At 36.5% G+C, this 21,161-nt stretch overlaps 1 protein-coding gene across 3 annotated transcripts in view; it reads right to left on the minus strand.

Annotated features, from left to right (window-relative positions):
- Positions 1 to 21,161, minus strand: part of GCFC2 (GC-rich sequence DNA-binding factor 2) — a 68,933-nt gene that overhangs the window by 43,564 nt on the left and 4,208 nt on the right. For all 3 annotated transcript variants that reach the window (XM_082643013.1, XM_082643012.1, XM_082643014.1), the window contains exons 2-4: positions 20,405 to 20,545; positions 12,179 to 12,400; positions 11,170 to 11,270 (exon numbers count right to left, since the gene is read on the minus strand). In XM_082643013.1, the coding sequence (XP_082499139.1) occupies positions 11,170 to 11,270; positions 12,179 to 12,400; positions 20,405 to 20,545 (464 nt within the window). The remainder of the gene's footprint in view (positions 1 to 11,169; positions 11,271 to 12,178; positions 12,401 to 20,404; positions 20,546 to 21,161) is intronic.

Here is a 21,161-nt window from a genome sequence, read left to right on the forward strand (position 1 = left end):
TATGGTCTTAGGGATAATTGACTCTATAAATTGTGGAATAAACAGCTTATGCTCATAGAACTGTACAACACAAAGAGTGAACTGTAATATAAGCTACAGACTTTGGTTAATAATAATGTCTCAGTATTGGTTCATCAATTGTAACAAATGTACCAGACTAATGCAAGATGTCACTAATGGGAGAAACTGGGTGAAGAGGGAGAGGTGGGAATGCTGCATATTATCTGCTTATTTTTTTGTGAACCTAAAACTTCTCTAAAAAAAAAAGTCTATTAACTAAAACATAATAATATGGGCAGGGTGAGTACATGAGGGCATCGATGAAACAAAATTAGCCAATAGTTGGCAATTTTTGAAGCTGAATGATGGTCCACAGAGGGGGATTCATTGTATTATTATATGTCCACAATAAAAGTTTTTAAAATATTAAATATAAAGCGTGCCAATCTATGCATAATAGGAATTTCAGAAGGGGAAGAAAGAGACAAGGGGATTGAAAATGTATTTGAAGAAATTATGGCTGAAAACTTCCCAAACCTAAAGAAGGAAACAGATATCTAGGCACAGGAAGCACAGAGGGTCCCAAACAAGATGAACCCAAGCAGACCTACACCAAGACATATTATGATTAAAGTGGCAAAAGTTAAAGATAAAGAGAAGATTCTAAAGGCACCAAGAGAAAAAAGGGTTAATTACAAGGGAACCCACATAAGGCTATTACCTGATTTCCCTATAGAAAACATTGCAGGCCAGAAGGGAGTAAAAAGAGTTAATTACAAGGGAACCACCATAAGGCTATTACCTGATTTTCCTATAGAAAACATTGCAGGACAGAAGGGAGTGGCAAGATATAGTCAAAGTCCTGAAAGGAAAAAAATCTGCAACCTAGGATACTCTACTCAGCAAGATTATCATTTGGAATAGGAAAGAGACAGAATTTCTCAGAAGAGCAAAAACTAAAAGAATAACAGCAATACTAAACCTATACTAAAAGAAATAATTAAAGGCCTTCTCTAAATAGAAAAGAAGCAATAATCTATATAAAAGAGAAAATCAAAAATGGAAAGTAAATCACTTAAACCAGTATACAGATTAGAGTAAAAAACAAACATTTTTATGAAAGGGATGATAAGCAAAATGAACAGAAAAAGGATAAACATGAAGATGTAAAAGAGGGTATCAAAATCATAAAATGCCAGGTAGGAGAGTAAAATAATGTAGATTTTTAAATTTTAGAATGTGTTTGAGCCTATATGACTATCATCAGTCTAAAGCAAGTAGATATAGTAATGGGTTAACATATTTGAAAACCATATTGGTTACTACAAATCAAAAAACATACAGCAGATTCACAAAAACCAAAAAGAAGAGAACAAGCATAATACAAAAGAAAATCATCAAACCACAAAAGGAAAAACAAAAAGAAAGGAACAAAGAAAAAAATACAAAATCAACCGGAAAACAAGGTTAAAAATGGCAATAAATATATATCTATCAATAATTACCTTAAATGTCAATGGACTAAATGCTGCAATCAAAAAATACAGACTGGCAGATTGGATTAAAAAACAAGAGCTTACCATATGCTGTCTACAAGAGACCCACTTCAGAGTGAAGGACACAGACTGAAAGTGAGGGGATGGAAAAAGATATCTCATGCAAACAGAAATGACAAGAAAGCAGGGGTAGCACTACTCATATCAGGCAAAGTGGACTTTAAAACAAAGACCATAAAGAAAGATAAAGAAGAGCACTATATAATGATGAAAGAATCAATACAAGAGGAGGATATTACATTCGTCAACATATATGCACCCAATATAGGAGCACCCAAATACATAAAACAAATACTAACAGACATAAAGGGAAAAAGGGATAGGAGTACAATAATAGTAGGAGACTTAAACACCCTGCTCATATCAGTGGACAGATCTTCTAGACAGAAAATCAATAACGCAGCAGAGATCCTAAATGATACACTAGAGCATTTAGACTTAATTGATATTTTCAGGCATTATATCCAAAAAACCCAATACACAGTCTTTTCAAGTGCACATGGGGCATTCTCTAGGGTTGAGCACATACTGAGGCACAAAACAAGCCTCAACAAATTTAAGAGTACAGAAATGTTTTCAAGCAGGTTTTCTAACCACAACAGCATGAAACTGAAATCAACCACAGAAAAAGAAACGAGAAAAAAAAAAAAAGATTACATGGAGACTAAACAACATGCTACCAAAAAACCCAATGGATCAACGATGAAATTAAAGAATACCTTGAGACAAATGACAATGAAAATACAATCATACAAAAATCCATGGGCTACAGCAGAGCAGTTCTTAGAGATCAGTTCATTGTGATACAGGCCTCCCTCCCTCAAAGAACAAGAAAAATTTCAAATAAAAACCTAACACCTAAACGAATTAGAAAAAGAAGAACAAACAAAACCCAAAGTAAGCAGAAAGAAGGAAATGATAAGGACCAGAGAGGAAATAAATGAAAAAGGGATTACAAAAACAATAGAAAGAAATCAATAAAACCAAGAGCTGGTTCTCTGAAAGGCTAAACAAGATTGACAAACCTCTAGACAGGCTCACCAAGAAGAAAAGAGAGGGGAATCAAATAAACAAAATGAGAAATGAAAGAGGAGAAATCACAACTGATACTGAAGAAATACAAAAAACCATAAGCGAATACTATGAACAATTATATGCCAACAAATTGAACAACCTAGAAGAAATGGACAAGTTTCTAGAAACATCCCACCAAAATTGAATCAAGAAGAAATAGATACTTTGGACAGACCAATCACTAGAAGTGAAATAGAATCTGTAATAAAAAAACTCCCTACAAACAAAAGTCCAGGGCCTGATGGCTTCACAGGCGAATCCTACCAAGCACACAAAAAAGGACTCATACTGATCCTTCTTAAACTCTTCCAAAAGAGTGAAGAGGAGGGAAAACTCCCAAAGACATTCTATGAAGCCACCATCAGCCCGATACCAAAACCAGACAAAGACACTACAAAAGAAAAAAATTACAGGCCAGTATCTTTGATGATTACAGATGCAAAAATTCTCAATAAAATACTAGCAAACTGAATCCAACAACACATAAGAAAGATCATGCACTATGACCTAGCTGGATTCATCCCAGGGTCACAAGGATGGTTCAAAATATGCAAATCAATCAATGTGATACACCACACTGACACAGAAAAGACAAAAACTACCTGATAATCTCAAAAGATGCAGAAAAAGCATTTGACAAAATTCAACATTCATTCATGATAAAAACTCATACCAAACTGGGTGTAGAGAGAACATATTTCAACATAATAAAAACTATGACAAACCTACAGCCAATATAATACTCAATGGTGAAAAACTGAAAGCCTTCACGCTAAAATCTAGATCAACACGAGGATGCTCACTCTCACCTCTTCTATTCAACATAGTACTGGAAGTCCTAGCCACAGCAATCAGACAAGAAAAAAGAAATAAAAGGGATCCAAATTGGAAGGGAAGAGGTAAAACTGTCATTATGTGACATGATATGTAGAAAACCCTAATGACCTACAGAAAAACTAGCAGAACCAATAAACAAATTCATAAGGTAGCCACAATACAAGATTAACACACAGAAATTGGTTGCATTTCTTTACACTAACAATGAAATACTAGAAAGGGAAAGAAAAAAAAAACAATCCCTTTTAAAATCGTATCAAAAAAGAAAATACTTAGGAATAAACCTCACCAAGGAGGTGAAAGACATATGCTGAGAAATATAAAACATTAATAAAGGAAATTGAAGATGATTTAAAGAAATGGGAAATATCCCATGCTCTTGGATTGGAAGAATTAATATTGTTAAAAAGGCCATGCTACCCAAAGCAATCTACAGATTTAATCTGATCCCTATCAAATTACCCATACCATTTTTCACCGAACTACAACAAATAATCCTAAAATTTATATAGAACCATAAAATACCCAGAACTGCCAAAGCACTCCTGAAGAAAACGAACAAAGCTGGAGGTATAACCTTCCCAAACTTCAGACAATCCTAGAAAGCCACAGTAATAAAAACAGCATGGTGCCGGCACAAAAACAGACATATGGATTCAATGGAAAAGAAGAGAGAGACCAGAAATAAACCCACACACCTATGGTCAATTAATCTTCAACAAAGGAGGCAAGAATATACAATGGAGAAAAGACAGTCTCTTCAGGAAGTGGTGTTGGGAAAGTTGGACAGTCACATGTAAATCAATGAAGTTAGAACAAACCCTTACTCCATACACAAAAAATAAACTCAAAATGGCTTACAGACTTAAATATAAGACATGACACCATAAAACTCTTAGAAGAGAACATAGGCAACACATTCTCTGAAATAAATCATACCAATGTTTTCTTAGGTCAGTCTCCCAAGGCAACAGAAATAGAAGCAAAAATAAACAAGTTGGACCTAATCAAACTTATAAGCTTTTGCACAGCAAAGGAAACTATAAACAGAATGAAAAGACAACCTACAGGCTGGAAGAAAATATTTGCAAATGATGTAACCAACAGGGGCTTAATTTCCAAAATCTACAAACAGCCCACACAACTCAGTAACAAAAAAACCCAACCCAATAGCAAAATGGGCAGAAGACCTAAATAGAAATTTCTCTAAAAAGATATACAGATGTCCAACAGGCACATGAAAAGATGCTGAATACTGATAATTATTAGAAAAATGCAAAACAAAATTACAATGAGGTATCACCTCGCACCAGTCAGAATGGCCATCATTAAAAAGTCTACAAATAATAAATGCTGGAGGGTATGGAGAAAAGGGAACCCTCTTACACTGTTGTTGGGAATGCTAATTGGTGCAGCCACTGTGGAAAACAGTATGGAGGTTCCTCAAAAAACTAAAAATAGAGTTGCCATACGATCTTGCAATCCCACTCCTGGGCATACATCCAAAGAAAACTATAACTCAAAAAGATACATGCACCCCAATGTTCATTGCAACACTATTTACAATAGCCAAGACATGGAAACAACCTAAATGTCCATTGAAGATGAATGGATAAAGATGATGTGGTATATATATACAATGGAATACTACTCAGCCATAAAAAGGAATGAAATAATGCCATTTGCAGCAACATGGATGGCCCTAGATGTTATCATACTAAGTGAAGTAAGTCAGAATGAGAAAGACAAATACCATATGATATCACTTATATGTGGAATCTAAAATATAACAGAAATGAACTTATCTACAAAACAGAAACACACTCAGACATAGAGAACAGACTTGTGGTTGCCAAGGGGGAGTGGGGGACAGGTTGGGAGTTTGGGATTAGCAGATGGAAACTATTATATACAGAATGGATAATCAACAAGGTCCTACTCTATAGCCCAGGGAACTCTATTCAATATCCTGTGATAAATCATAATGGAAAAGAATATGAAAAAGAATGTATATATATGTATAACTGAATCACTTTCCCGTACAGTAGAAATTAACACAATATTGTAAATAAACTATACTTCAGTAAAATAAATTAAAACAACAAGAAACCAAATACCGGTTTTTCATGATAGATGCTGCCACCTAACTCCAGTCTAATGAAAGGAAAGCAAATGGAAGTCTGCTGGTGGGTTTCTAGGTAAAGCTTTTAATTTTCTTTAAGCCACCATTATTTGGGTTTTCTGTTACTTGCAGAGGAATGTATTCCTAGCTAATACATGTTGTAACTCAGTACATTTCATATTACTGTCCTCTGGCTCATTGTAACTCACTCATCACCATCATGCTTAGAATGTTGAAAAGGTTCTGAAGAACCTGTTTTAGAAAAGGATATGTGAAGAAGTGGACCAGATAATTAGTCAACTCAATGGCTTAACTACACTTTTTATATTTTCCATGAGACTTGATCATTTCTCATATCAATTCTTACCAAGTCTCCTCTTCAGTTCGAATCATACCTACAAATTCCCAAATTAACCAGACCTTTTCAAACTTCATGTCTTCACCCCTGATATGCTCTTTTGCTTCAAATCTCTTACATCATAAACATCTTTCAAAGACTCATTGAAATTTGACCATTTTCTTACAGGCTTTTCCAAACCTTCTCATCCACCCTCTCGCCTATAAAACTGACCACTCACTTGTTCCTTTGTGCTATTTCAGAACCCTGTATAGAATTCTGTCACAGAACCTTGTAAGATTTTACTGTAATTCTTTTGTTTAGCTGTCTCTCCCCTGCAAAGATTGTACATTCTTTTGTCTACCACTGTTAAGTAGTTATAGAGGCTACACAGTGATCTCCAAGAGATATGCCCAGGTTCTAAAATCCCAAACCTGTGAATGAATATTACCTTATATGGCAAAAGATGTGATTAAGTTCAGGTTCTGGGGAATAGGAGCTTATCCTGGATTATCTAAATGAGTCCTAACTGTAATTACATGTAGCTTCATAGAAGAGTAGGAGAGAGAGTTTGGGATGCAAAAAGAGGAGGTGATGTGAAGATGGAGTAGAGAGATACAGCTATATGCCAAGGAATGCCAATAGCCACCAGAAGCTAAAATAGTCAAGGACTAGATTATCCTCTAGAGCTTTTTGGAAGGAGTGTAGCCGTATCAACACCTTGATTTTGGACTTCTGGCCTCCAAAAGTGTGAGAAAATAGGATTTGGTTGTTTCAAGTCATTCAGTTTGTAGTAATTTGTTAGAACAGTCACAGGAAACGAATACAGTGGCATGCAGTAAAACTTTAATAAAGAAATCAGTAAATGCATCCACATCAGCAATAAAAATGCAAATCAAATAAACTTGAGATTCCATTTTCACCAAGTGAACTTATACCTAAAGCTGGCAAGATTACGGTAGAACATTCCCATAATAACAGTGGCATTACAGAGTGATCTAAATTTTCTCTAGAAGACAACAGAGAAAAATGTAATAAGTGCCATAAAAATGTTCATCTTCTCTATTAGTAATACTACTCTTGGCCATTACCTTAAGAGAAAAGTTCAAAAAACACACATCTGAACAAAAGAAAGAAAAAAAAAAGGAAGGAAAAAAACCAAGCAAATATTTACCAGTTCTTACTAACAGCAAAAAAATTCAGACTGCAAATAACTAAAAAAAAAAAAAAAATGGCTCAGAGACTTCTAAGTTGTAACTGAAGGCTTACTTTTATTTAGCTTTTTAGTTTTAATAACATGAAGATCGTACAATACTTTCTTGCTTAAAAGAGCAAAAAATCTTTCAAAGCACTCCTGTTAAAAAGATTAAAAATAAAAATTGTGTTTGTTATACAATTTATAAGCACTTTGACTTAGATTAGACCATTATAACTTTGAGCCTTACAGCCACCTACTCAGGTAGGTAACATTATCATTCCCACTTTATTATTCCCACTTTATTGATGAGAAAACTGAGATTTAGAAAAAAGAAATTATTTTCTCAAAGTCATACCAATAATTATTGAGCTCTCACAATATTAGACACTATGGGATATAACACGGAAAAAAGTAGTTAATAATTCTTGACTTCAGGGAGAGTGTATTTTAGTGGTAGAGCCACAACCCAAATCTAGGACTTTCCACCTCAAGTATAATACTTTTTTTGTTTGTTAGTTTTGTTTTAACCCTCACTATTTATTTGTTTGAACTTCACATTTAGGCATCTACCATATAACTGTAAAATTAAAAGTAAAAAAGATGGTTCCCTCAAGGGACTTACAATATGTAGAAAGTATTCATAATCTAGTGGGAAAAGAACTTAATGTACATGGTATAGTGGGTTGAATGATGGCCTCCCAAAGATAGGTCTATATCTTAACCCCTGGAACCTCTGAATATGACCTTATTTGGAAAAAGGGTCTTTGTGGTTATAATTAAGTGAAGAATCTCAAGATGAGATTATCCTGGATTACCCAAGTAGGCCCTAAATCCAATGACAAGTATCCTTATAAGAGACACACAAAGTAGAGCGTAGAGAAGGCCATGTGAAGAAGGAGGTAGAGATAGAAGTTATGTAGTCACAAAGCAAGGAATACCTGGAGCTACCAGAACTTACAAAAAGCAAGAAAGAATTCTCTGCTGGGAGATTCAATTCAATCCCTACCAAAATGCCAATGAAATATTTCATGGAACTAGAACAAATAATCTTGACATTTATATGGAACTACAAAAGACCCTGAAACAGCCAAAGCAATCTTGAGAAGGAACAAAGCTAGGGATATCAAGCTCCTTGGTTTCACACTACATATTTCAAACTATATTGTAATCAAAACAGTATGTTACTGTCACAAAAACAGACACATAGATCAATGGAACAGAATAGAGAGCCCAGATATAAACCCATACTTATATGGTCAACTAATCTACAACAAAGGCGACAAGGATATACAATGGGGGAGAAGGCAGTCCCTTCAATAAATGGTGCTGGGGCTGTCCTTTCTCCACTGTACATTCCTGCCTCCTTTATCAAAGATAAGTTGACCATATGTGCGTGGGTTTATCTCTGGGCTTTCTATCCTGTTCTATTGATCTATCTTTCTGTTTTTGTGCCAGTACCACACTGTCTTGATTACTGTAGCTTTGTAGTATAGTCTGAAGTCAGGGAGCCTGATTCCTCCAAAATTTATAAACAGCTCATGCAGCTCAATAGCAAAAAAACAAACAACCCAATCCAAAAATGGGCAGAAGACTTAAACAGGCATTTCTCCAAAGAAGATATACAGACTGCCAACAAACACATGAAAGAATGCTCAACATCATTAATCATTAGAGAAATGCAAATCAAAACTACAATGAGATATCATCTCACACCAGTCAGAATGGCCATCATCAAGGAATCTAGAAACAATAAATGCTGGAGAGGGTGTGGAGAAAAGGGAACACTCTTGCACTGCTGGTGGGAATGTGAATTGGTACAGCCACTATGGAGAACAGTATGGAAGTTCCTTAAAAAACTAAAAATAGAACTACCATATGATCCAGCAATCCCACTACTAGGCATATACCCTGAGAAAACCATAATTCAAAAAGAGACATGTACCAAAATGTTCATTGCAGCTCTATTCACAATAGCCCAGAGATGGAAACAACCTAAGTGTCCATCATCGGATGAATGGATAAAGAAGATGTGGCACATATATACAATGGAATATTACTCAGCCATAAAAAGAAACGAAACTGAGCTATTTGTAATGAGGTGGATAGACCTAGAGTCTGTCATACAGAGTGAAGTAAGTCAGAAAGAGAAAGACAAATACTGTATGCTAACACATATATATGGAATTAAAAAAAAATGTCATGAAGAACCTAGGGGTAAAATGGGAATAAAGACACAGACCTACTTGAGAACGGACTTGAGGATATGGGGAGGGAGAAGGGTAAGCTGTGACAAAGCGAAAGAGAGGCATGGACATATATACACTACCAAACGTTAAGGTAGATAGATAGTGGGAAGCAGCTGCAGAGCACAGGGAGATCAGCTCGGTGCTTTGTGACCGCCTGGAGGGGTGGGATGGGGAGGGTGGGAGGGAGGGAGATGCATGAGGGAAGGGATGTGGGAACCGATGTATATGTATGACTGATTCACTTTGTTATAAAGCAGAAACTAATAAAAAAAAGAAAAAAAGAAAAAAAAATGGTGCTGGGAAAACTGGACAGCTACATGCAAAAGAATGAAACTGGACCACTTTCTTATACCATATAGAAAACTCATTTTTGAAACCATAAAAGTAGAAGAAAACATAGGTAGTATGCTCTTTAACATGAGTCTCAGCAGTATTTTTTGGATATGTCTTCTCAGGCAAGGGCAATAAAAGCAAAGATAATCAAATCAGACTACAAATTGAAAAACCTCCTGCACAAGCAAAGGAAACCATCAATAAAACAAAAAAGCACTCTACTGAATGGGAGGAGGTATCTTCAAATGATATATGTGATAAATTGTTAATATTCAAATTATATAAAGAACTCATACACCTCAATATCAAAAAAATCTGATCAAAAAATACACAGAGCATCTGAAAAGACATTTCTTCAAAGAAGATTTACAAATGGCCAACAGAAACATGAAAAGATGCTCAACATCACTAATCATCAGGGAAATGCAAATCAACACCAAAATAAGATACCTCACACCTATTAGAATGGTTATTATCAAAAAGACAACAAACAACAAGGGTTGGCAAGGATGTGGAGAAAAGGGAACCCTTGTGCATTGTTGGTGGGAATGTAAATTGGTGCAGCCACCATGGAAAACAGCATGGAGATTCCTCAAAATATTAAAAATAGAACTACCATATGATCCTGCAATTCCACTCTGGGTAATTACCTGAAGAAAACGAAAATGTTAATTTGAAAAGTTATATGCAACCCTATGCTCACTGCAGCATTATTCACAATTGCCAAGATATGGAAGCAACTTAAGTGTCCACTGATATACAAATAGATAAAGAATATGTGGTAATATATACACAATTGAGTATTATTCAGCCATAAAAAAGAATGAAATCATGCCATTTGCAACAACATGGTTGGACATAGAGGGTATTATGCTAAGTGTAACAAGACAGAGAAGGACAATCTCTTTGATCTCACTTATGTGTGGAATCTAAAAAATGAAACAAACAAAACAGAAACAGACAATATAGACACAAAGAGTAAACTGGTCGTTGCCTGAGGGGAGGCGGATGGGGGTAGGGTGAAATAAGTGAAGGGGATTAAGAGGTACAAACTTCCAGTTATAAAATAAATAAGTCACAGGGATATGATATACAGCATAAAGAACATAGTCAATTACACTGTAATAATTTTGTACGGTGAAAGATTGTTACTAGACTTATCATGGTGATTTATTTCATAATGTATATAAAAGTCAATCACTATCTAGTACACCTGAAACTAACACAATACTGTTATGTCAACTCAACTTCAATTAAGAAAAGAAAAAGGGGGGAAAAAAGGAAAAAAAAAAGAATTCTTTCCTAGGGCCTTCAAAAGGAGCACAGCCCTGCCAACACCATGAATTGAGACTTCTAGCCTCAACAACTGTGAGAGAATAGATGTCTGTTGTTTTAGCCATCAAGTTTGTGGTAATTTGTTACGGTAGCCACAGGAAACTAATACATATGGCATAAAAGATTATTACCTTTGTGATTTTAATTGCTTTTCTCATCTGCTGCTCTTCCCAAATATCTTGATATTTTTTATCTTCTTCACTATCTTCACTTGTTTCTTCATTTCTGGTTGCTTGAAAAAAAAAGTTCATGTATAAATATTCCATATTTTTCCATTCTAATAGCAGCAGAAATTAGCAATTGGGGAGCTTATAAATGGCTTAGCAGCTCTTTATATGTGTTAACCTTTTCTTCACAATTCAAAATTTACTCTCTCTTTATAAAGAAAGGAAGATATCACGATGTTACATAACACAGTTCTCTATCTAAGGACTGTGTTGAACCTAGGACCTGAATCTAGCAATCTGACTTCAGAATCTGCATTTATCACCAAACTGTCTCACTCAAAACATGATGGTCTCACATATGAAAAAGCTTGGAAAAAATGCAACATTTGGTTTTATCAGAGATTCTCAATTCTACCTTAGAATCTAAACATGCAAAAATAATTTCTGGGTTAATAGGAACCAAAAGTCTCATTCTGAAATAGTATTATTTGAAATGACAAAAACTTGGTAAAACATTATTGTTTACAAATGAGAAATGTGAAAATAGTTCTTTGATACCTAAGGATTATTGGTTGAGGAAAACTTTTTACTAGAGCAGGGAAGATTTTAACACATGACACCAAAATCCTACCAATGTTTCTATGTTAAAAAAAATCTTATAAAGGTGACAATGAAAGTTTTCAATATGAAAAATAGGAAACTCTACAAATTTTTTAACCTGTCAAGAAAGATCAAGTGGAGATCAGATAACAGTAAACATTATTATTGCATGTACCCTTTGATAACATTTTGATACAGACATGTATTTTAGAAGCCATGATGTCAGTAAATACATTGGTATTAAAAAATAACTTAAACAACCTTTAGAATAGGAGATACTACATTATGTTTTTATGGATATTTTTATCATAATATTATATTCTAATGAAAAATGCCTTAATGTTCATTTATTATAAATAAATTAAATATGTACCTGTTTTTTCAGCCATCTTTTGTCTAAGTGTTTGAGGCTTCGGGGTAAATGGTATTATATTTTCATCATCATCAGTCTCACTCTCAGGATATTCAGTGTTTTTCTTCATACCAGAGATGGTGAAGGCATGTTTTACATCCAAAGAAATATAGTCCTCTTGGGCCCTGGCCAATTCACGTTTTCGGTAGGCTGCCTGAATAAAAGCTGCATCAGGGATATTTACTGAAAGAAACAAAGAGGAGGACATTGAAAACAAAATACTAACAGAGAGAAATATTCCTCATATTTAAAGGAAAAGAGCACCATTTTTCCAATTTTTTCACTATTTTGATATGAATAATGACTCAAAATCTGTTTCAATAGAATTATTATTATTATTATTTTTTTGTGGTACGCGAGCCTCTCACTGCTGTGGCCTCTCCCATTGCGGAGCACAGGCTCTGGACATGCAGGCTCAGCGGCCATGGCTCACGGGCCCAGGCACTCCGCGGCATGTGGGATCCTCCCGGACCGGGGCATGAACCCGTGTCCCCTGCATCGGCAGGTGGACTCTCAACCACTGCACCTCCAGGGAAGCCCAGCCAAAGCAATCTTGAGGGAAAAAAACGGAGCTGGAGGAATCAGGCTCCCTGACTTCAGATTATACTACAAAGCTACAGTAATGAAGACAATATGGTTCTGGCACAAAAACAGAAATACAGACTAATGGAACAGGATAGAAAGCCCAGACATAAACCCACGCACCTGTGGTCAACTAATCTATGACAAAGGAGGCAAGGATATGCAATGGAGAAAAGACAGTCTCTTTAATGAGTGGTGCTGGGAAAACTGGGCAGCTACATGTAGAAGAATGAAATTAGAACACTCCCTGACATCACACACAAAAATAAATTCAAAACGGATTAAAGACCTAATGTAAGATGGGAAACTCTTAGAGGAAAACATAGGAAGAACACTCTTTGACATAAATCATGGCAAGGTCTTTTTTGATCCACCTCCTAGAGTAATGGAAATAAAAACAAAAATAAACAAATGGGACCTAACGAAACTTAAAAGCTTTTGCATAGTAAAGGAAACTGTAAACAAGATGAAAAGACAGCCCTCAGAAGGGGAGAAAATATTTGCAGACGAATCAATGGACAAAGGAGTAATCTCCAAAATATATAAACACCTCATGCAGCTCAATATTTAAAAAAAACAAAGAACCCAATCAAAAAATGGTAGAAGACGTAAATAGACATTTCTCCAAAGAAGACATACAGATGGCCAAGAGGCACATGAAAAGCTGCTCAACATCACTAATTATTAGAGAAATGCAAATCAAAACTACAATGAGGTATCACCTGACGCCAGTTACAATGGGCACCATTAGAAAATCTACAAACAACACATGCTGCAGAGGGTGTGGAGAAAAGGGAACCCTCTTGCACTGTTGGTGGGAATGTAAATTGATACAGCCACTATGGAGAACAATATGGAGGTTCCTTCAAAAACTAAATATAGAATTACCATATGACCCAGCAATCCCACTACTGAGCATATACCCAGAGAAAACCATAATTCAAAAAGACACATGCACCCCAGTGTTCACTGCAGCACTATTTACAATAGCCAGGTAATGGAAGCAACCTAAATGCCCATCAACAGACGAATGGATAAAGAAGATGTGGTACATATATACAATGGAATATTAGCCATAAAAAGGAATGAAACTGGGTCATTTGTAGAGACGTGGATGGACCTACAGACTGTCATACAAAGCGACGTAAGTCAGTAAGAAAAAAACAAATATCGTATATTAATGCATATATGTGGAATCTAGAAAAATGGTACAGATGAACTGGTTTGCAAGGAAAACAGTGACACAGATGTAGAGAACAAACGCAAGGACACCAAGGGGGAAAAGTGGCGTGGTAGGGGGTGGGATGAATTGGGAGATTGGGATTGACATATATACACTAATATGTATAAAACAGATAACTAATAAGAACCTGCAGTATAAAAAAGTAAAATTAAATTAAAAAAATCACTGCTATAGAAAAATACTAATATTAGAAATAAAGGTTTTTTTTACATCTTTATTGGAGTATAATTGCTTAACAAAGGTGTGCTAACTTCTGCTTTATAACAAAATAAATCAGTTATACATATACATATGTTCCTATATCCCCTCCCTCTTGCGTCTCCCTCCCACCCTCCCTATCCCACCCCTCCAGGTGGTCACAAAGCACCGAGCTGATCTCCCTGTGCTATGCGGCTCCTTCCCACTAGCTATCTACCTTACGCTTGGTAGTGTATATGTCCATGCCTCTCTTTTGCTTTGTCACAGCTTACCCTTCCCCCTCCCCATATCCTCAAGTCCGTTCTCAAGTAGGTCTGTATCTTTATTCCTGTCTTACCCCTAGGTTCTTCATGACATTTTTTTCTTCTTAAATTCCATATATATGTGTTAGCATACGGTATTTGTCTTTCTCTTTCCGACTTACTTCACTCTGTATGACAGACTCTAGGTCTATCCACCTCATTACAAATAGCTCAATTTCGTTTCTTTTTATGGCTGAGTAATATTCCATTGTATATATGTGCCACATCTTCTTTATCCATTCATCTGATGATGGACACTTAGGTTGTTTCCATCTCTGGGCTATTGTAAATAGGGCTGCTATGAACATTTTGGTACATGACTCTTTTTGAATTATGGTTTTCTCAGGGTATATGCCCAGTAGTGGGATTGCTGGGTGATACGGTAGTTCTATTTGTAGTTTTTTAAGGAACCTCCATACTGCTCTCCATAGTGGCTGTACCAATTCACATTCCCACCAGCAGTGCAAGAGTTTTCCCTTTTTTCCACACCCTCTCCAGCATTTATTGTTTCTAGATTTTTTGATGATGGCCATTCTGACTGGTGTGAGATGATATCTCACTGTAGTTTTGATTTGCATTTCTCTAATGATTAAAGATGTTGAGCATTCTTTCATGTGTTTGTTGGCAGTCTGTATATCTTCTTTGGAGAAATGTCTATTTAGGTCTTCTGCCCATTTTTGGATTGGGTTGTTTTTTTGTTATTGAGCTGCATGAGCTGCTTATAAATTTTGGAGATTAATCCTTTGTCAGTTGCTTCATTGGCAAATATTTTCTCCCATTGTGAGTGTTGTCTTTTGGTCTTGTTTATGGTTTCCTTTGCTGTGCAAAAGCTTTGAAGTTTCATTAGGTCCCATTTGTTTATCTTTGTTTTTATTTCCATTTCTCTAGGAGGTGGGTCAAAAAGGATCTTGCTCTGATTTATGTCATAGAGTGTTCTGCCTATGTTTCCCTCTAAGTGTTTGATAGTTTCTGGCCTTACAGTTAGGTCTTTAATCCATTTTGAGTTTATTTTTGTGTATGGTGTTAGGGAGTGATCTAATCTCATACTTTTACATGTACCTGTCCAGTTTTCCCAGCACCACTTATTGAAGAGGCTGTCCTTTCTCCACTGTATATTCTTGCCTCCTTTATCAAAGATAAGGTGACCATATGTGCGTGGGTTTATCTCTGGGCTTTCTATTCTGTTCCATTGATCTTTCTGTTTTTGTGCCTGTACCATACTGTCTTGATAACTGTAGCTTTGTAGTATAGTCTGAAGTCAGGGAGCCTGATTCCTCCAGCTCCATTTTTCGTTCTCAAGATTGCTTTGGCTATTAGGGGTCTTTTGTGTTTCGATACAAATTGTGAAATTTTTTGTTCTAGTTCTGTGAAAAATGACAGTGGTAGTTTGATAGGATTTGCATTGAATCTGCAGATTGCTTTGGGTAGTAGAGTCATTTTCACAATGTTGATTCTTCCAATCCAAGAACATGGTATATCTCTCCATCTATTTGTGTCATCTTTAATTTCTTTCATCAGTGTCTTATAATTTTCTGCATACAGGTCTTTTGTCTGCTTAGGTAGGCTTATTCCTAGATATTTTATTCTTTTTGTTGCAATGGTAAATGGGAGTGTTTTCTTGATTTCACTTTCAGATTTTTCATCATTAGTATATAGGAATGCCAGAGATTTCTGTGAATTTTGAATCCTGCTACTTTACCAAATTCATTGATTAGCTCTAGTAGTTTTCTGGTAGCATCTTTAGGATTCTCTATGTATAGTATCATGTCCTATGAAAACAGTGACAGCTTTACTTCTTCTTCTCCTATTTGGATTCCTTTTATTTCCTTTTCTCTGAGTGCTATGGCTAAAACTTCCAAAACTATGTTGAGTAAGAATGGTGAGTGTGGGCAACCTTGTCTTGTTCCTGATCTTAGTGGAAATGGTTTCAGTTTTTCACCATTAAGGATGATGTTGGCTGTGGGTTTGTCATATATGGCTTTTATTATGTTGAGGAAAGTTCCCTCTATGCCTACTTTCTGCAGGGCTTTTATCATAAATGGGTGTTGAATTTTGTTGAAAGCTTTCTCTGCATCTATTGAGATGATCATACTGTTTTTCTCCTTCAATTTGTTAATATGGTGTATCACGCTGATTGATTTGCGTATACTGAAGAATCCTTGCATTCCTGGAATAAACCCCACTTGATCATGGTGTACGATCCTTTTAATGTGCTGTTGGATTCTGTTTGCTAGTATTTTGCTGAGGATTTTTGCATCTATGTTCATCAGTGATATTGGCCTGTAGTTTTCTTTCTTTGTGACATCCTTGTCTGGTTTTGGTATCAAGGTGATGGTGGCCTCGTAGAATGAGTTTGGGAGTGTTCCTCCCTCTGCTCTATTTTGGAAGAGTTTGAGAAGGATAGGTGTTAGCTCTTCTCTAAATGTTTGATAGAATTCGCCTGTGAAGCCATCTGGTCCTGGGCTTTTGTTTGTTGGAAGATTTTTTTATCACAGTTTAAACTTCAGTGCTTGTGATTGGTCTTTTTATATTTTCTATTTCTTCCTGATTCAGTCTTGGCAGGTTGTGCATTTCTAAGAATTTGTCCATTTCTTCCAGGTTGTCCATTTTACTGGCATAGAGTTGCTTGTAGTAATCTCTCATGATCTTTTGTATTTCTATAGTGTCAGTTGTTACTTCTCCTTTTTCATTTCTAATTCTATTGAGTCTTCTCCCTTTTTTTCTGGATGAGTCTGGCTAATGGTTTATCAATTTTGTTTATCTTCTCAAAGAACCAGCTTTTAGTTTTGATCTTTGCTATCGTTTTCTTCTTTTTCATTCATTTCTGATCTGATTTTTATGATTTCTTTCCTTCTGCTAACCTTGGGGTGTTTTTGTTCTTCTGTCTCTAATTGCTTTAGGTGCAAGGTTAGGTTGTTTATTTGAGATGTTTCCCGTTTCTTAAGGTAGGATTGTATTGCTATAAACTTCCCTCTTAGAACTGCTTTTGCTGCATCCCATAGGTTTTGGGTCATTGTGTCTCCATTGTCATTTGTTTCTAGGTATGTTTTTATTTTCTCCTAGATTTCTTCAGTGATCACTTCGTTATTAAGTAGTGTATTGTTTAGCCTCCATGTGTTTGTATTTTTTACAGATCTTTTCCTGTAATTGAAATGTAGTCTCATAGCATTGTGGTCGGAAAAGATACTTGATACAATTTCAATTTTCTTAAATTTACCAAGGCTTGATTTGTGACCCGAGATATGATCTATCCTGGAGAATGTTCCATGAGCACTTGAGAAAAATGTGTATTGTTGTTTTTCAATGGAATGTCCTATAAATATCAATTAAGTTCGTCTTGTTTAATGTATCATTTAAAGCTTGTGTTTCCTTATTTATTTTCATTTTGGATGATCTGTCTATTGGTGAAAGTGGGGTGTTAAAGTCCCTTACTATGAATGTGTTACTGTCAATTTCCCCTTTTATGGCTGTTAGTATTTGCCTTATGTATTGAGGTGCTCCTATGTTGGGTGTATAAATATTTACAATTGTTATATCTTCTTCTTGGATTGATCCCTTGAACATTATGTAGTGTCCTTCTTTGTCTCTTCTAGTAGTCTTTAAAGTCTATTTTGTCTTCTATGAGAATTGCTACTCCAGCTTTCTTTTGGTTTCCATTTGCATGGAATATCTTTTTCCATCCCCTTACTTTCAGTCTGTATGTGTCTCTAGGTCTGAAGTGGGTCTCTTGTAGACAGCATATATATGGGTCTTGTTCTTGTATCCATTCAGCCAATCTGTGTCTTTTGGTGGGAGCATTTAGTCCATTTACATTTAAGGTAATTATCGATATGTATGTACCTATTCCCATTTTCTTAATTGTTTTGGGTTCGTTATTGTAGGTCTTTTCCTTCTGTTGTGTTTCGTGCCTAGAGAAGTTCCTTTAGCATTTGTTGTAAAGCTGGTTTGGTGGTGCTGAACTCTCTCAGCTTTTTCTTGTCTGTAAACATTTTAATTTCTCCATCAAATCTGAATGAGATCCTTGCTGAGTAATCTTGGTTGCAGTTTTTTCTCCTTCATCACTTTAAATATGTCCTGACACTCCCTTCTGGCTTGCAGAGTTTCTGCTGAAAGATCAGCTGTTATCCTTATGGGGATTCCCTTGTGTGTTATTTGTTGTTTTTCCCTTGCTGCTTTTAATATTTTTTCTTTGTATTTAATTTTTGACAGTTTGATTAATATGTGTCTTGGCATATTTCTCCTTGGGTTTATCCTGTATGGGACTCTCTGTGCCTCCAGGACTTGATTAACTATTTCCTTTCCCATATTAGGGAAGTCTTCAACTATAAACTCTTCAAATATTTTCTCAGTCCCTTTCTTTTTCTCTTCTTCTTCTGGAACCCCTATAATTCGAATGTTGGTGCGTTTAATGTTGTCCCAGAGGTCTGAGACTGTCCTCAGTTCTTTTCATTCCTTATTCTTTTTTCTGCTCTGCAGTAGTTATTTCCAGTATTTTATCTTCCACATCACTTATCCGTTCTTCTGCCTCAGTTATTCTGCTATTGATCCCATCTAGAGTATTTTTAATTTCACTTATTGTGTTTCTAATCGTTGCTTGATTCATTTTTAGTTCTTCTAGGTCCTTGTTAACTGTTTCTTGCATTTGTCTATTCTATTTCCAAGATTTTGCATCATCTTTACTATCATTATTCTGAATTCTTTTTCAGGTAGACTGCCTATTTCCTCTTCATTTGTTAGGTCTGGTGGGTTTTTATCTTGCTCCTTCTCCTGCTGTGTGTTTTTCTGTCTTCTCATTTTGCTTATCTTACTGTGTTTGGGGTCTACTTTTTGCAGGCTGCATGTCTGTAGTTCCTGTAGTTTTTGGTGTCTGTCCCCAGTGGCTAAGGTTGGTTCAGTGGGTTGTGTAGGCTTCCTGGTGGAGGGGACTAGTGCCTATGTTCTGGTGGGTGAGGCTGGATCTTGTCTTTCTGGTGGGCAGGTCCACGTCTGGTGGTGTGTTTTGGGGTGTCTGTGGACTTTTTATGATTTTAGGCAGCCTCTCTGCTAATGGGTGGCGTTGTGTTCCTGTCTTGCTAGTTGTTTGGCATAGTGTGTCCAGCACTGTAGCTTGCTGGTCATTGAGTGAAGCTGGTGCTGGTGTTGAGATGGAGATCTCTGGAAGATTTTCGCCATTTGATATTATATGGAGCTGGAAGGTCTCTTGTGGACCAGTGTCCTGAAGTTGGCTCTCCCACCTCAGAGGCACAGCACTGACTGCTGGCTGAAGCACCAAGAACCTTTCATCCACACGGCTCAGACTCCTCAATTTGTGATGATTCCTTGTCTATTCATGTATTCCACAGATGCAGGGTACATCAAGTTGATTGTGGAGTTTTAGTCCGCTGCTTCTGAGGCTGCTGGGAGAGATTTCCCTTTCTCTTCTTTGTTCTCACAGCTCCCGGGTCTCAGCTTTGGATTTGGCCCCGCCTCTGCCTGTAGGTCGCCGGAGGGCATCTGTTCCTCCCTCAGACAGGACAGGGTTAAAGGAGCTGCCGCTTCGGGGACTCTGGCTCACTGAGGCCGGGGGGGAAGGAGGGGCACAGAGTGCGGGGCAAGCCTGCGGCGGCAGAGGCCAGCGTGACGTAGCACCAGCCCGAGGCACGCCATGCGCTCTCCCGGGGAAACCGTCCCTGGATCCCAGGATCCCGGCAGTGACGGGCTGCACAGGCTCCCCGGAAGGGGGGCATGGACAGTGACCTGCGCTCACACACAGGTCTCTTGGTGGCGGCAACAGCAGCCCCATCGTCCCACCCCCGTCTCTGGGGTCCGTGCTTTCAGCTGCCTAGAAATAAAGTTCTTAAACAAAATTCAAAAGTTACCAACCTAGTGATGTAAACTCTTCTTCCAGAGAGCTAGAGGTATTGGAAGATGAACTCTGATCATCTTTACTTTCTGAAGAATGATGTGTTCCATCCTCTTCGTCTGTTGCAAGATCAACCGCTCTGGATTCTAACAGGATGTTTTCTTGAATATAACAAGAAAGAGTCAAGATGTTGGAATCAATAATTGAAATTGTGAACAACACATGGCATATGTAAAATATGGTGTTTTAATTTTACTCTACATATTTAAAGTAGATATGCAGATCTTTCTCTAATTTCCATTCTTTCTGAAATCAATGGATGGTCTAATAAATGTACAAGGATGTATCCTATTTGTGTTATCTACTTAACTAGTAAAATACTCCCTTCATTAAAGAATGAAATGAAAAGAGGAAAGGGAACATAAGAGAAAAAAGAAAATGACAAAAAGTGAAAGAATATTTAAATGAAAAAAGAAAAATAGTGATAGTGAATAAATAGAAAAAGAAAAGAATACTTAACGTACATTTCCTATGTGCTAGGCACACTGAAGTCTGTTTTACAAGATTTATTTCATTTAACATTCACAACTCTATAAAGTAAATGTTATTACTGATGAGAAAACTAAGGATTGGAAAGGCTAAATAACATGTCCAATGTCACAAAGTTACTAAATGGAGAAGTTGGGCTTTCAATCTAATTTCATCCAACTCTGGAATTTAGGCTCTTGTAATATAAATACTGAGTTACATTTCAATGGCTGGTGGTAAGAAGTACTA

This window comes from Mesoplodon mirus, assembly GCF_964341445.2.
Source record: "Mesoplodon mirus genome assembly, chromosome: 14".
Classification (NCBI taxonomy): domain Eukaryota; kingdom Metazoa; phylum Chordata; class Mammalia; order Artiodactyla; family Ziphiidae; genus Mesoplodon; species Mesoplodon mirus.